This window comes from Heliangelus exortis, chromosome 3 (genome assembly GCF_036169615.1).
Source record: "Heliangelus exortis chromosome 3, bHelExo1.hap1, whole genome shotgun sequence".
Taxonomy (NCBI): domain Eukaryota; kingdom Metazoa; phylum Chordata; class Aves; order Apodiformes; family Trochilidae; genus Heliangelus; species Heliangelus exortis.
Window position 1 is genome coordinate 107176434 of NC_092424.1, and position 16852 is coordinate 107193285.

The 16852-nt window shown below is 42.0% G+C and overlaps 1 protein-coding gene across 2 annotated transcripts in view; it reads left to right on the top strand.

Moving 5' to 3' along the window:
• Positions 1–1192: 1192 nt before the first annotated feature.
• Positions 1193–16852, top strand: part of MFSD2B (MFSD2 lysolipid transporter B, sphingolipid) — a 36332-nt gene continuing 20672 nt past the window's right edge. Inside the window, exons 1-5 of one of the 2 annotated variants that reach the window (XM_071742061.1) lie at positions 1193–1806; positions 6676–6792; positions 10867–10991; positions 14648–14771; positions 16678–16756. In XM_071742061.1, coding sequence (XP_071598162.1) covers positions 1753–1806; positions 6676–6792; positions 10867–10991; positions 14648–14771; positions 16678–16756 — 499 coding nt within the window. In that variant the 5' untranslated portion in view covers positions 1193–1752. The remainder of the gene's footprint in view (positions 1807–6675; positions 6793–10866; positions 10992–14647; positions 14772–16677; positions 16757–16852) is intronic. The other variant, XM_071742062.1, reaches the window with a different exon arrangement.

A 16852-nucleotide genomic window follows, 5' to 3' on the forward strand; every position in this document is an offset into this window, starting at 1 on the left:
TAATTTGGACAAAATCTTTGGAATGAGTACGGGGCTTTCCCAAATGGAATTGTTCTCAGTCAATTTATAAAGACTGATTTAGCTACCTATAATGTCTGGACATGCTAATCCCTTGCTCAGTGTTATAGACAACTAGTGTGCTTTAGGCAAACAGTAAAACTAGCTTGATCAATGCTTGAGTTTGTGAAGCACAGAAAATACTATCAGTGTCTCTTCAAATGCCTTCACTCTTGTGAGTAAAGCCTGTGTATTAACATAATTTACAGCAAAATTGAAATATCCTAAAAAGAACAAAGAAATGTTTTCTGTAGTTTTTTCATACATGAAGAAACATGAAGATGCAGGTAATGAAGATTTAATGTGTTATGAGGACATATGCAGAGAAAATGAAGAACCTCAACTCTGAATTTGAATGTTACCTGCATACCTTCTTGCTTGGTATTTCAGAACAAATTATGTATTGAGGACAGAGCCTGTCCTGCTCTGTTTTGAAGCCCACCTGGTCTCAGCCTTTAGGGGACACTTTGGAGCCTAAAAGCTGCAGAAAGTTTTCAACAAGTTCCGTTTGTTTTTCAGCAATTCCAGTTTGCATTGAAAGTCTGTTTTTTTACGAGCTTAAGTGGCTTGTTCTTTCAGAATTTTGCAAATTTGCTGTAATTATTCATGTCAAATGAGGTTGCACAGGATTTATGTATCAGTGCTACATAACATAGTGTGCAGTGGGTGTCCAGAACCCACCCAGTGCCCTGTCATTAGCAAAGCTCCTTGAGTTGAGCCTGGCAGCCCTATGCATAAGGTAATTCATCATCATCCCAAGATGAGCAGATCTGAGTTCTCCTGTGCTTCCTGGCTTGTTTTTAAACCCTCTCCTCTGAGGTTGATTTGCTGTTGAAACAATTCGTACTTCAAAATGCAATGCATATTTTTTTTTTCCCCTCCGATGCTGAGGATGCTCTCAAGACCATTTTCCTCGGGGCCGAGTGGTGGTGGTGAACATGCACTGCCTCAAAAGCGGTGCCATCTCCAGGGGTTTTTGAGGGCAGCAGCTCCAGCTCCTCTTCCTACAGCGTGCAGAGCTCCTGGGTCAAGCGTGGTTTCTGTGCGATCTCGTTGCCATTGACACAAGGCAGCATTGCTGGCTGCCGCGGTTATAAATTCATATAAATTAAATTTTAAAAAAAAATGCACCTCTTCAAAGGGTGGAGATGGAATCTTTTACACTTTGGATGAAAGTGGCCCCAGAAACCCTCTCCGTCTTACACCCCATCGTTGAGCGGGGCGAGGCGGGAGCAGCGGCGCCTCTGAGGGCACCGGCAGGGCGGGCGCTGTGGCGGCTTTCCCCGGGCGCTCGGCCGGGTTGGTTCAGCAGGTTCCAGCTGAACGAACAGCCGCGTTTTTACCTCACGGACGGCGCCCGCGGCAGCCCCACAGGGAAGACCGAGGGCGGCACTGCTGTCGCCGCGTGGAGTTGCCCCGATCTTCTCCTCAGTAGAAGTGGCATGGCGGGACGGAGGGTGAGGGGGTGTTCCCTCCGCCCGCGGGGGGCTCGGGGGACTCTGCCTTAGCCCGAGGTGGGCAGAGGGCTCCTCTGGCGGGGAATACCCTCTCCGGAGCCTGGAGGGCAGCGATAGTGTCTTCTCCCCTCCAGGACGCTCCGTCAGGGTGGGGGAGGAAGCTATCCGCTCTCCCTCTCCTTCCCGCCCCGCCCCAGGCACGCAGGTGTTGGCCGGGGGTGGGCTTGCCCGCTTCACCATGGCGGGGGATGCGAAGGACACCCCGGAACGCCCGGCGGAGGAGAAGAAGGAGGTAAGGGGCTGGGATGGGGGAAAAGCGGCCCTCGTGGGTTTTCAGAAGCCCTTCAGCCACAGTCCCAGAGTGATCCCACCCGTGCCCTCCTGCCCCGGCGCTCTGTTTTTTTACATTCGTTGCCGGCAGGTTACGGGGAAGGGAGGTGGGCACTCCCGGGGGCTTGGGGCAGCCTGAAGTTGCTACTGTGTTTTTTGTGGAGCTTCTTGCACGGCGCAGACTGTTCCAGCGAGGTACCAGGAACAGCGCTTAAATCCGTAGGGCACCACCACCCCCTCCTCTCTCACCGAGAAGCTCCCTGAAGCTCTGATACTTTCCCTCAAGTGCACGATACATTTACTGTCCCTGTCGGTGCCAGGAAAGGAAGCTCGTTCGGTTTCTACTTTTTCTTCTCCCGGCTTCTCTCTGACCAAGGCAGGTGGGGATCAGTGTCAGGAGACGGCGGGAAGGGGTTCAGTCTCCTAAGGAAGCTTCACCAACTCCCCATTTCCAGTTGAGTGTTGCGGGTTGGTGCCTAAACGCTTCCTCTTTTAGGCTCGGCGCTTGCCGAGATGGGGAGGAGAGGCAGAGAGAGGTGGGTGACTCCTCAGTGCGGCTTGAGGGGGCATCTGGTGACACTGGGAAGAGGCAGCTTCAAAACAGAGGAAGCTGAGGTGACCTTTCGTGATGTGGTGGAAGGCAGTGAAGCTGTGGAGTTCATCAGAATCTGTGGGCGCATGCTATTCTGGTTTGAATATTTTGTGTTCAGAAAGTAAATGAGTGAATTCATGGGAGGTATCTGAAGATTTTAAACTGCAATGTGCCATCTTTGACTCCCAGAGACCCTCAGCTCTTCAATGCCAGCAGCTGGAAAAATATCCTGGAAAAGCACCATGGTATCCTGTGTTGTTGCCCTTTCTAGTTGTCTGCACCCAAGCCCTGCTCTTGTTACTTCTTCCACTAAGGGTTGGGCTGATGTCTCTCAGAAATCTGAAAACAGTTCTCAAGATACTTGGTATGAGGGATCTGGGATACCACCTGTGACTGTCATGCTCTTTAGAAACAGTTGTATGGCTACTCAAAGAACAAAAACATTACCAGTATTAATTCTACATTGAGAGAAAAGCTGACTCAAAAGCTGCCTCTTATTAGCTGCATTTTCATTGTTTCTCAGATAAACCTAGACTAGCTTTTATCTTCGAGTTGCAGGTTGTGCTTTCTTCTTACTGCTTTTGAATTACTTGTTGGTTCAGTTCTGGGCTCAACTGATAAAGAATAGGACAAAATGCATCTGCTCCCTATGTCCATAATATCCACACAGTATCAGTACAGTTTCAGAGTTGTTTTCAGTGTGCTTAACCACTTTCTTCAGAAGTAAGATGATCTGTTACAAACATTATGTTAAATTTCTGTTCTGTTGGGAATGGGAAAATTTATGAGCAATGAAAAGTATGGTTTTAACTTCCAAAAGGAATAAAATAAAGAAACTATAGTGTATGAGATGCATTAATTTTCTGTAACAACTTTTAAACTTCTATTTAAGAAGCAAAATCAAATCTCTCATCAATTATGCTTTCTTTATTGGTTTAACTTGAAACACAATTAACTTTGGTATGATGGAGGCATGTGTAAGTACAAAACTGTCAAGTTAATCTGAGAACAAAAAAGAACACAGCTTCATTTGACCTTCTTTACTCTTACCTCCCACCCCAAAATCTCACCTTTCTTATAAAGCTTGTAGAAGCAATTGTATTTTAGCATTCAAATTCCTCACAGGGCTCTCAGAATGAAGTTTTAATTCTAAATACTTTTTATTCTGTTCCTTGACCTGTTCCTGACTGCTTATGCAGTCATATCTCTAGTGAATTACTGGGGTATTTTAAGCTTACTGGCAAACTTACACAGGTGAAAAAGCTTTCACTAGATTTCACAGAAATCAAATTGTTTCTGTTGCTAGAGGCAGAAGTGTAGCAGTATCAGCTTTAAGGTAAAAACCCTTTAGTTGCTCTTTTAGTATACTGCTGTTGGTCCCACTCCTCTGCACAAGTGTCATGTTATTGTTCTCAAGATTTATTTATTAGAATTTATTAGGCCTAAATTTGATTTGGATATGTTGTCCTTTTGAAAGGAATATAAGATTAACTCCAGACCTTGGACATAAGAGAGAAAGCCTGGAGGATGGAAGACTCACCACTGGTCAGAGAAGACTGGGTTAGAGATCAGCTGTGCAAATTCAATATTCACAAATCCCTGGGCCCTGCTGGGATGCACCCAAGAGTGTTGAGAGAGCTGCTGATGTTCTCACCCTACCACTCTCCATCATTTTCAAGACATCATGGCAAACAGGAAAGGTGCCTGAGGAAAAGGAGGAAAGCCAGTGTCACTCCAGCCTTCAAAAAGGGCAAGAAGGAAGATCCAGACAATTACAGGCCAGTCAGCCTCACCTCCATCCCCGGAAAAATGATGGAGTGGCTTGTTCTGGAGGTCATCTCTAAGCACCTGAAAGAGAAGAAGGTTATCAGGGGCAGTCAGCATGGGGATTTTACCAAGGGGAAATCATACTTGGCTGATCTGATAGCCTTCCATGAGGTTGTGACTGAATGGCTAGATGCAGGGAGAGCAGTGAATGTAGCCTTAGCAAGGCTTTTGACACAGTGTCCCATATCATCCTTGTGAGCAAGCTCAGGAAACATGAGATAGAAGAATCTGCAGTGAGGTGGATTAAGAACTGGCTACACAATAGATCCCGAAGAGTGGTGATGAGTGGTGCAGAGTCCAGCTGGAGACCTGTGGCTAGTGGAGTCCCCCAAGGATCAGTGCTGGGTCCAGTCCTGTTCAGTGACCTTGGTGATGGGACAGTGTCTTCTCAACAAGTTTGCTGATGACACAAAGCTGAGAGGACTGACTGATACCCCAGAAAGCTGTGAGGGACCTGGACAGACTGGAGAGTTGGGCAGGGAAAAATTTAATGAATTACAACAAGGGCAAGTGTAGAGTTTTGTACATTCCTATATGAAATCTTATTTTCAGCTTTTGTCTTTTTTGGCAATTCTATCGGAGAATATTCTTGGATACTTCGCAAGGAAGAATATACTTGGATAAATCAAAAGGAAAATGAGAGAACACAGTTTTGCAGAATTTTTTAAACATGCCTATAGCTACCTTCTTGTCTCTAAGCTGGAGATACATGGAGCTGGCAGATGGGCTGCTTGGTGGATAAAGAATTGGCTGGATGGCCACACTCAGAGAGTTAGGGTCAACAACTCACTGTCCAAGTAGAGACCAGTGATGAGTGGTGTTCCTCAGGGATCAGTCCATCTTTGTCAGCAGCATGGACACTGGAATTGAGTGCTCCCTCAGCAAGTTTGCTGAGCACACCAAGCTGAGTGGTGTGGCTGACAGGTTGGAGGGAAGAGTTGCCATCCAGAGGGACCTTGGCAGGCTTGAGTGGTGGGCCCATGCCAGCCTCATCGAGTTCAACAAGGCCAAATGCAAAGTCCTGCACGTGGGTCAGGGCAATCTCAAGCACAAATACAAGTTGGGTGGAGAATGCATTGAGAACACCTCTGAGGAGAAGGACTTGGGGGTATCAGTTGATGAGACGCTCAACGTGAGCAGGCAAAGTGTGCTTGGAGCCCAGAAACCCAACCATGTCCTGGCCTGCATCAAAAGAAGTGTGGTTGGCAGGGTGAGGGAGGTGATTCTCCCATTCTGCTTCACTCTCATGAGACCTCACCTGGAGCACTGTGTCCAGTTCTGGAGACCCCAATATTAGAGGGACATGAAGCTGTTGGGCCAAGTCCAGAGGAAGGGCACAAAGGTGATCGGAGGGCTGGAGCACTTCAGCTATGAAGACAGGCTGAGGGAATTGGGGTTGTTCAGCCTGGAGAAGAGAAAGCTTCTGGTACCTGAAGGGGGCAAACAGGAATGCTAGAGAGGGACTTTTTACAAGGTTATGTAAAGATAGGATAAGGGGGAACAGTCCTATTGGACTGGAAGAGGATAGATCTGGGAAGAAATTCTTCAGTGTGAGAGTGCTGAGACACTGGAACGTTTTGCATAGGGAGTGGATCCCCCCTTACTGAAAGTGTTCAAGGAAAGATTGGATGGGGCTTGGATCAACCTGGTCTAGTGAGAAATGTCCCTGCCCATGCAGTGGGGTTGGAATTAGATGATCCTCAAGGTCCCTTCCAACCTAAACCATTCTGTGGCTCAGGGTCCTTCTTAAAGAGCACCTGGGGCCCCAAAATCATTTTCCCTATTATGTCAACTTTCACAAATGATATAAAAAGCTCAAGTCTAAAGGAAGATGTACAAAGTCAAGTGATTTTGCCAGAGTCACACCAGCATTTTTTAAATAAAGTAAGGAAGGAGTGGAGCAGAAATATTTGGAGTCTATTTAGTCTGTATTTCAGTGTGGAACTTTGCTTCTCTGAGTATCAAACTACTGTGGTATGAGAGTATATATCAATTATTGTGGTCTGAAATATTAATATAAGATTAAAAAAAAAAAAAAAGGAAGTTTTTTAACCTTTAAAAAATCTGAATTAAACATTCAAAGACCAAAGTAAGCTCAGAAAATAGTGCAAGAGTTTGTGCAATTCTTTGCTTTTTACTTGTTTGTAGACTTTTTCCTTTTTGACAGCTTGGGAGAAGCAGGTAAGTAAGCCCTAAATTCTCTTCTAGTAACACCATAATCTGTTTTAAACCATAAAAATCAAAGCAATGAGCACCCAAATTCCTGTTGATGATAAGGGTAGAGAGCATATGGATTTATTAGTGGAATACCTGGGAAGCCAACAGCTGAATTTGGTGTTAACCTTAGTCTTTAACTTTTTTTATCTTGTGTACCTTGTTTCCCTCATCTTTTGTTCTGTTTCATCCTGACAGGAATACAGGCTCTCGATTTGCAGCAAGTTGTGCTATGCAATAGGAGGTGCCCCAAATCAAGTGGCAGGGAGTGCTACTGCCTTCTTCCTACAAATCTACCTGCTAGATATAGCACATGTAAGTAGCACAAGAAACCTTTACTTTGTAGACTTACTTCATCTCTGATGTTGTTGACAATGTCCCTGGAATGAAAAAGGTGAATTAGGTATTAAAATTTTTTAATAGTAACATTATGGGCTGCCCCGGGAAGTGGTGGATTCTCCATCCCTGGAGATATTTAAAAAGAGACTGGATGTGGCACTCAGTGCCATGGGCTGGGAACTGCAGTGGTAGTGGATCAAGGGTTGGACTTGATGATCTCTGAGGTCCCTTCCAACCCAGCCAATTCTATGATTCTATGATTATCATTGCCTCTAGCTGCTTAGCAACCTGGAAGCTGCATAAAGTTGTCTAGAATTTTTTTTTTTTCTTTTTTTCCACTAGCTCCCTTTCTGTCTTGAAGTGGCCATTGTTTTCTTCTAGTTTGGGTTATTAGTAGAACTTTAGACACTGTAGAGCTCACACACTTGCAGACACTAGAAAAAGCAGCTTTCTGTCAAGTCAGAGAGTAAGAGATGAGACATCTGAAGCATCAATAGCACCACGAGGAGACTGAAGTTCTTTTAATTTAGTTGAAAATCACTGCAGTTGCATCCAGTAGTCAGTGTATTTTCACACAAATTTTATTTAGTTTGTGTAGGACAATTTCTTTGCAGACAAAGCTGACTTATGCTTCCTGAAGGTTCTTTGCTTCCAGTCTGTGGCTTTCTGGTGCAGAAACAGACCTGGTAAAACAAAGCAGTAGGAGTCATCATCCCATTCATCTGACTTTCAGCTGCTCCAGCTAGATTTCAGGGCAGCAGAGAAACAAAGAAAATAAATCCATAAGCATTTTTTTACTGTTTTGGATTGTCTTGATTGCCTGCATGGTGACTAGGTGGTACAGATAATGTACTAACTAATTATGCAGTACGTATCATGGCCCAAAAAAAAAAGAATTTTAGGGAGGTGAAGCCAAATTGTAGGGACTGTGAGAGCAACTGTAGCTGAAAGTACATGAGTGGCTTTCAGCACTGATGGCTGTTTCTATTTGCTAGAAAGAACAGGAGGTTCTGGATCATAAATCATTATCTATTTACTGCTTAAGATGTAGAAAGACAGGGAACTGTGAGTTCCTGGAATGGAGGTATCCAAAGATTTTGTTTATGCTTTTCCTCTAAAAGCTTGGTTCCAGAAGCTGAGGTGTGACTTACTTGAGAAATTTATCAGCATGATAAGACTGGTATGTAAGACTGAGATTTTGAGTATCTTGTTGAGATTAAAGTCACAGGATCTAGAGAAGGGGCCAGTTTTGGACAGCTGTGTTAAAGATGTCAAATGGATGGTGTTGAGCTGGAGGTGAAACAGGTGACTTGGAGATGCAGCAGGAAGGTAGATGCAGCCCTGACTAAAGGGAGACAATCCAAGCCATTGGAGGTTATGAAGCATGAACTGAATGAGAAAGGCACTGATACAATTTCCCAGGGTGCTCATAAATATGGCAATTTCCCAACTCTCTGCTTATCACAGAAATTGCAGGTTTCCAAAGCTGGGGACTATTTATTTCCTTATGTGTTTTTGCACAGTGTCCAGAAAGCTGAGGGCCCATTTTTAAATCTTTGGGAGCCACCTAAATAAATTACATAATGATTATTATTTTGCTAGCAAGATCCTACTGAAACCAAATAATTTTCCTTAATGTTTTTAATGATGCACTTACTACTTCATTGAGGGGCTTAATTATCTGTTCTGTCATGGTTTAGTTTGTTCTCTGAGGTAATCCTGCAGGGACAGCATTTATTTCAACACCTGATAAAAATCTCTGAATTTTTTTTTTCTTTACACATATTTTCAGGAGAGAGCATGTAGTTTTATAGTAACCACACGGGTTTAGATCCTGCCTGCTTAGAGGACAGAACTGTTTTAGGTCTTCAAGAGACCGTGAAACTCACTGGGTATAATCTCATGTATACTCGGTGTTCTTTCTAAGAAAATTACTTTTGTGTTCACCTGTAGATTAGGTTTTTTTCTGTTTGAATTCCATGTTCCATCTAAATTATCTATATAAGCTACAGACATATAAATGTAACTCTAAATCACACAGGATCCTTGAGTCAAATTACTAGGAAACACCAAACCCTCTGAAAATCGGATCTTGGTCTTTTTTTCCTTCTGAGATGGGTGAATTTAGCATATTTTATCTTGTATTTTATTAACATGGAGAAGTTTCTGGTATTGGTGCTGACAGACACTGTCTGGATTTGGGGACTAAGAAAATGCAGCCAAGGGATGAATAAGCCAATGCTGATGCTTAAGACATGGTGGCTACACAGACCTAACTCCTAATTGTAAGGGAGGTTTTAATTTTCCTGAAGGCTTCCTTCCAGCTCTGTTTATCTAATATCCACTTCCTTTCTATCCAAGTTTTTTTAACAAAATACCAGTGCAAACCCCACCTGATATGAAGCTTTCTGTCCCTGTGTCCCTCATAACCACAGTGTTTCAACCCTGTATCTTTATAACTGCTGTTTTTTCCTTGTTTTGGCTGACCTTTCCCTGGAGAAGCAGTAGTGACTTGCAAGCCTTTGGCCCCCAAGGTGAGTCTGCCTAAGGGTTAGTGGGCCACTTGCCACCCTGGCCATGGAAGGGCACAAGTCAGCAAAGGGAGGTGAGATGGACATCAGCAAAGTGCTGTGGGACACAGTTTGGTGCTTATTCCAACCTTGTCCTACCATGCAGCAACAGAATACTTGGAGAGCCACTATCATTACCAACTGGAGACAGCTGTCTCCAGTCCTTCCCTGTTCATAAGTTTTCTAATATGCATCCTGGAGCTGGTTGTGTCAGCAAGATTGTCTGTCCCTGCAATTTCACCTAATTTGTGCTAATATTTAACAGGTGTGATTACAAAAGTGCATGGCACCAAAGGTCATCCAGGACATTGAGTGATTATTGCTTCTTTCTTTCACCTCTGAGGGAATACCTACAGCAAATTCTGCAGGCAGGGGACCTGCACCAACTGGAAGCCATGAGATGCTGCCTGGGAGGCAAAAAGCTCTGCAGAAGAGCAGGGGGTGCTGTCTCAAGGGGTGTTTTATCAGTTTCCAGGCTTCCTGCTGCATTGGAGCACAGATCATATGAGGACACAGAGATGAAGAGGTTTTGTTTGCAGTCATTGTTTAAGCCACAGAGCTGTTTCAGTAGTCCTAATAATTGATATGAGGGACATTCATATTTACATTATTTCAATTACTTTTTTCACATTTCAGTGGCATTTGAACCGAGCACTGGGAAGAGGAGACACCTTTTTTAACCATTGTGTGGTGCTAATTCCTAAGCTCTCTACAAATGTAGAAATTTGTGAAAAATAATTGCGTTGCCTGGGATAAAATGTGTTTCTGTAAAGGCACTTAAGTGCCTGCTGAGTTAACCTCAAGGGTTTTTTTTTTTTTTTACTTGGCAATTTTATTCTTATGTAATGCATGAACATTTTTCAAGTGAGATTTGTTGGACATGTGCTGGCAGCTCTGACTTGAACAGATGTGCCTTACGCAGTTCAGTTGTCACAGTTCAGTCCTGAGTGGATAAATCCTGCTGTGCTGCAGCCTCCTCTGCAGCCACATGCCCCCAGTTGGCAGCCTTGTTTGTCATCTCAGGAGGTGAAAAAGCTCGAATGCATGGAAACAGCTCCCTCTGCTTTTTTCTAGATCAGGTCAAGATAAAGATATAGGGAAGTGGGGATGTGTGGGGAACAAAGCGAGGGGATAATTACAGAGGGGCTTTTTCAGATTTTATGACTAGAACAAGAACTTTAGTCAACTATTTGACAATTTGGCTTATTTTCCTAGTTCTAAACATGTTCATATGCTCTCATCCCCTGCACTATTCCTCTCTAATTCCCTCTTGCATGATGCCTGTCTCAATGACTTGCTTGTTTGCTATGAGTAATCAGTAGTAATTTCTATGGCAGCAGTAGACATGTTTTGTAAATGAACTATCATTATTCTTTAAAACACTGAGGGTTTTTTTTTTTTTCTGGAAAGTTTCTTTGTGCTGTTTCATTGTATTGTGAAACAATGGCTCTTGTTTACAGTTTTGTGTCTGCACTTCCAGATTACTCCGTTTCATGCCTCTTTGGTGCTGTTCATTGGAAAAGCCTCAGGTGCTGTGACAGATCCTGTTGCTGGCTTTTTTATTAGCAAAAGCAGATGGACAAAAATTGGCCGACTCATGCCTTGGTAAGCAGAAATGTGTACATAAATTTACACACACACACACACACACACACACACGTATATATATACCAGAATATTTTTTTGTGTTGTGATAATATAGTCATCTTACTGAATTAGACTGATTTTTCTCTCTCTGTTTCCCTGACAACAGTGTTTGTATTCATTCTAGGTTTATAAAATAAATTTTTAAAAATTGCCATGTCATCTATTTCCCTTTAATTTGTTCAGCCATGAGAACACAGAAGAGAGTTTTTGCCACTGGAGACACAAGGAAATAAAGCCAAGACACTGGATAGTTGACAAAGCAGAAATCTCAGATCTAAAACTCTCTTGAATCTGTGGTTAAATTTTCATTTTATCTTCCTCTAGTTTGGCTCCACTTCTCTCTCCCCAAGATGGAAACTTGTTGGAAACAAGTTGGAACGTGTTTCTACTTGAGTCCTGGTGTGCCTTTACTTCTCACATCAGTCTTCCCAGAGTTCCATTAGGTTGTTCTTTCAGCTCAACAAAGGATGAGGGCATGGAAGTGGCACCGTGGCATTGAAGGGCCCAGCAACCAGCACTACCCTGACACCTTGTTACATTCTTCCTTAGAGCAATTATCCTGGGTCTGCTTCTCTTTCATCCCCGTAATAAAAACACCTAATTAAAAAATCACCACAACTTTTATAATGGAATGAGATGCTGTGAGATTTTTTGTCAGCATTTCTAAAGGGACAGGGTGATGCTTCCCTGTGACATACTGATTCCTTGGAGGAATTCTGGCTAGTTCTCTTGTACATGTGCTGTCCATGTGGTATAAAGAGAAAAGAATGAATGTTAGATAGAAAGATTGACAGGTGTGAAGCAAGGAAATTGGAGAAGAGTGCTCCACGTTAGAGGCATCTGAGCTCATGTATGCATTAAGCATTTATTTGTTGGATTTTTAAAATTTTGGAAGTCATGGGGAGGCTAAGTAGCCTGTGAACCAGGGACTCATCACTGCTCACCTATGCATTATAAGGATGTATTGTGTGATATTTTGAATTAACATAACCCCGAAACGTGATTCACAACAAAAATCTAAGAGTAAATGTGATATCCAGAGCAGAGTAGTTGAATTTTCATGGAAAATAAGCCCAGCTTTTTATCTGGTGCTTCTCTTGCTGTTGTGTAGTTTTAGGGCTACAGAAACTTGACTGTAGGCAGCTTACATCTGAAAAAGACTAGAAGGCAAATAGATGTTGGAGGCTGAGATCAACTGCTCTTGGCCCCAGCAGGAACAGGGCCTTCAGGTGAAAGTTAAGCTTTTTGTCAAGAGCTCCATGGAAGAAGAAGAGCTTGCTCTTTCTCTTTTCAGGATTTGGTTTGTGACCAGGTAAATTGAATGCTTTTTAATGAGCAGTGAATTAACTGAGTGACAAAATTATTCAGAAAGAAAATAATGACATTTTTAATGCAGAATTAGTTGTATTCTGATTCTTTTCTTCGTTTCTCTAAAACTGCTGCAAATACATATGTTTAATGTTAAACTGACATTAGGTAACTCTCACCCTAGCACAAATATGAACTTATCAGCCTTTTGCATTTTAAGCCAACTACTGTACAACTTGCACTTACAGGAAAAGTGCTTATCTAGCCCAAATTTTAATATGTTCCTCAAACAGCTGCTTCCTTTCCAGAAGGATTTTGTCTGTTTTTTGGTCATGCTAATTTTTTTATTTTAAGGGAATTTTGTTCCTATACTCTGGAGGTCAAGACCATATTTATACAAAGCAAAAAGTAGGCCTTGCATTAGCTTAAACACATTTTAGTATTTTGAACTTATTCTGTCTTCTTAAGTATCTAAAATGAAGCAATGGAGTTGCCTGTCAGCAAAGCTTGCCAGCAAAGTAAGAACATTAGTAAAGAAGGTAGACATTTAACTATAAAATAATATTTTACTCAATATAATAAGAAGTCATAAATCACTATTCATCTCTTTTATGTAACATGTTTTAGAGGCATAAACAGGCAGTGACCTGAAATCCATAAACCTAGTAAAACATTTTGTTGAAGGAGGTTAATAGCAGAAAATCAGATATTCAGCAACTTCAGCAAGGTTTTGAAAAACTCATTGGATTTAATGAGAAAAAGAAAATATGGAAAGAGGGGAGAATACTAAGAGGGCTATTGGTGAAAAGTTGCATGAAAAATTGACTATGAAAATATTTTATCATGGTGACTCTCTTTGGCTATCAGTCTGGAAGAGCTCACAGTTCTGATGAGGAAGGTGGATTCCCTGAGATGTGTTAGGATTTTACCCTTATTTGTGTTTTCTGTTGCTGACCAGCTGTGGATGAGCTGTGGCCTGGGGACCAGAGGGACAGAGAATACCAGAACCTGGCACTTTCCTTGCAAATGCTCAGCTCCCAGTGGTGCTGTCCATCCCAAAGAGCAGTGTGGGAAAACCATTGTTTTACTAAACTATTTACCCACATTGCTCTTTTGTGTTCCAGGTTTTCAGTTCACGATCACAAAATAATCAGCTGACCCCCAATGTCAGTAGTGCTGTTGTGAAGGGATTATTCTGTTTTCCCTTTTATGTGTTTGGGTATTTTCTGTTGGGATTTTGGTCATCTAATTGCATTGTTTAATGTCTGATTTACAATAACACAGGAGGGACCCTGATGCTGCTGCAGCTCAGACTTTTAGGAAATAATAACATCTCATCATTTCTTCCATATCATGGAGCTTAACAAGTGTTGTTTGCCTGAAATAATTTTCAGAATACAATGAAATTAATTGCAGGTTTATGGCAATGCCTGGAATTTAAGTTTCTGTGTTTTGTTTTTTTTAAGCCATCTTCCTCACCAGATGCTCCTTTTGGGTTTGAAGTCATGAGGAGTTTTGCTGTTAAGTGGAACAAATTATCATATACACAAGTAGACACAAACTGGATGAACTTTTGCAGTAGGCAATCCATTTTCTTTTATGCTATTTTCAGCATTTTTAAGGTTATCAATATATTTGCACCTGCTTGAAGTAGTGATGAAGAAACTAAGTTGAGAGGAAGACTGAAGGCATTCAGAATAGAAGACAGAATCTTTGGTAATATGTAGGCTCACATAAAAATTGCTTAAGTTGCAAAGAAATGGTAACAGAGCTTAGATGTCAGTGGTTCTTCCTGGGTGACAGCACTGGCACAGGCTGCCCAGGGAGGTTCTGGAGTCTCCTTCCCTGGAGACATCCAAAGCCCACCTGGATGTGTTCCTGTGTGACCTGCTCTAGGTGGCCCTGCTCAGGCAGGGGGATTGGTCTCGATGATCTTTCAAGGTCCCTTCCAACCCCTCACTTTCTATGATTCTATGATTCCTAATAAATGTGTAGCCTGAGATGTGTACTAAGGAATCACAATATAGGTAGGCTGTTCCCAGTGCATGTCTAAGGAAATTGTGTCTGTTCTGAGTGGGATATAAACTTAAGCATTGCTCTTTTCTTTTGAATTTGCTGGGTTTTTTTTCCATTTTACAGAAGTACTTGTATACTCTACATTAATGCACACTAGCATTTAATACTTAAAAGCATGGCATTATTGTGGTTAGACAAAATGCACATAAATTGCTTGCTTTTGATTATTAGCAGAAAAATTTAATGTGCCTTGCTGTCATTATGCTGACATGTGTTAATCTTCTTTGCAGGATGCTGGCATGTACACCCTTCACAGTAGTGTCCTATTTTTTTATGTGGTACCTTCCTCCATTTCTGTCAGGAAGAGTTGCATGGTACCTGACTTTCTACTGCCTTTTCCAATCTCTGACCACAGTAAGTAGACTACAGTTCATCATGTTCTCAGCAGTAATTTTCTTGTTTTCTATGTTCATGATTTCAGATTTAGTAAACTGTGTTTTACAAAAACTTTTCAGCTTCTAGTGAGTGTAAGGGTTAGGTAGTTGTCCTTCTATCAAACTCTCTGCTTACTGATGATTTCTGCCAATGCTTCCTCTGGCAAATGACATGGTAATTTAGATTACCTCCAGTTACTTCCATTGGCATTTCCTAAGGAGATGAAGTAGGTTTGTGGCTCTAATTCTGGGTGTTTTGACTCAAGCTACAAGGCAATGAAAAGTCAGGGTGCCAGAACTGAAATACTACTCCTAGTAGTCATAACAATAGTTATGCCCTGATAGAAGAGTTTGAGCATGTGTATTTTTAACACAGCCCAGAAGCTGCAATATTTCTGCACAAGCTGTCATCTCAGTGGATCCCCAAGAACTTCTCTGGCACATTCCATACTGTACATGTAGGGTTTGCATCACCCCATTTTGCCTTGGAGATGGTATCAAGGTGAAACAAGGTGTCTTCCATGCAAAGCAGCATCACACAGCAGATTAGGACTGGAAGTGAGATGTCTGCATTGCAGCCAAGCAGGGTGAATCCTGGTGACTGAATTTGACTGCAACACATTTCTAAAAAGTGTTTCCCAGACACTTAAATTGTTTGTATTTCTTGATTGTCTTTGGCTTTTCTCCTGGTTACAGTTCTGGGAATCTTGTAATCCTGTGTTAACCTGGAATATTTCCCTGGGCCCTTTTTTTTCCCTCTAGAAAGATGGCCCAACAGACATTCATAATGGATTAAAATAATTCTTTTCCCTCTCTTTTGAAGGAGAAATGCAGGTTTTCCATGGCAGAGCTTTGTAAATGTACACACAGGCCATGTTTGATGGAGGTGAACAGAAATGCATTTTGTATGAACAGAGTAGGATGCAGATAATCAGACTTAGTTTGGCTACAGATTTCTATGGTGGTGAAACCACCACTGAGAATTTTGATTGATCAAGCAGGTTCATGTCCCATTTCCACTTCACAAGAGTCTTAGAGTTTGGCCTGTATGTTCTTATAAGATTGTAGAAGTGATTTTTATTTTATTTCAGCAGTATGGGGACAGGTTCCCACTCACACAATGAGCACCCAAAAGGTCAGGCCTTTAACATTCAATAGCTATTTTCTGGGCAGCACTACTAGAGATAAAGCCCATCCTGCAATAAAAGGGGCTCATTTACCCAACATTGCAATAAATATTACCAGGGCATTGCTTCCACCAAGATTTTGCAGCAGGTTTTCAATTGCATCCAGTGCTGTAAAAGCAAACAAGTGAGAGTCCTCACCTACCTTTGTTCAGTGCATGGACTTAACAGCTGAGTATTTTTACCTATTCTTAATTCAAATTAAGGAGTGTAAGGCAAATTGGTGGTGAAGCCAAAGCAGTTTTGACAATAATCTCCTGGAATTACATAGTGAAGATAGATGTGTGAAATATTTTGGAGATTTATATGATTTTCTGGCTTGGATAAAGTGGGAAATTGTATTGTCTTCATATTATGGCTTTGATTCCTGTTAGTGGGGGCACGGTAGGGCCATGATAGTCTCCTGGTACAAAGAAAACCAGATGATGCTTTCTAGCCCAGCTGTGAAGGATGTTTTCCCAAGGAAGCTGAAGGGACACAGCATTAAGGTAAAGCCCCTGGGTGATTTATTACTAATATCTCTATTATGAAAAATACTTTTTTTCCTTTTCAAATCAGAAATTAAAAACAGGTCCTTGTTCTAAACCCCCCCGTGTTCTAAATAAGTGAATTCCAAGGCTGCATTAAACACTTTCCTGGGATATCAAGGGAATTTAGCATTTACCCTGTCAACTTCCTAAGTGATGTTCTTTCTTTGCATAGTTATTCCAAGTTCCATATTCTGCCCTCACTATGTTTCTCAGCACAGACCAGGAAGAGAGAGATTCTGCAACTGCATACCGTGAGTGTGATCTGGGCTTTCTCATGTGGCCTAGGGCTGAGTTTAATTTAAAATAATTCTTTATCTATAGAGAATTTCTAATGGTTTGGGTCCCTC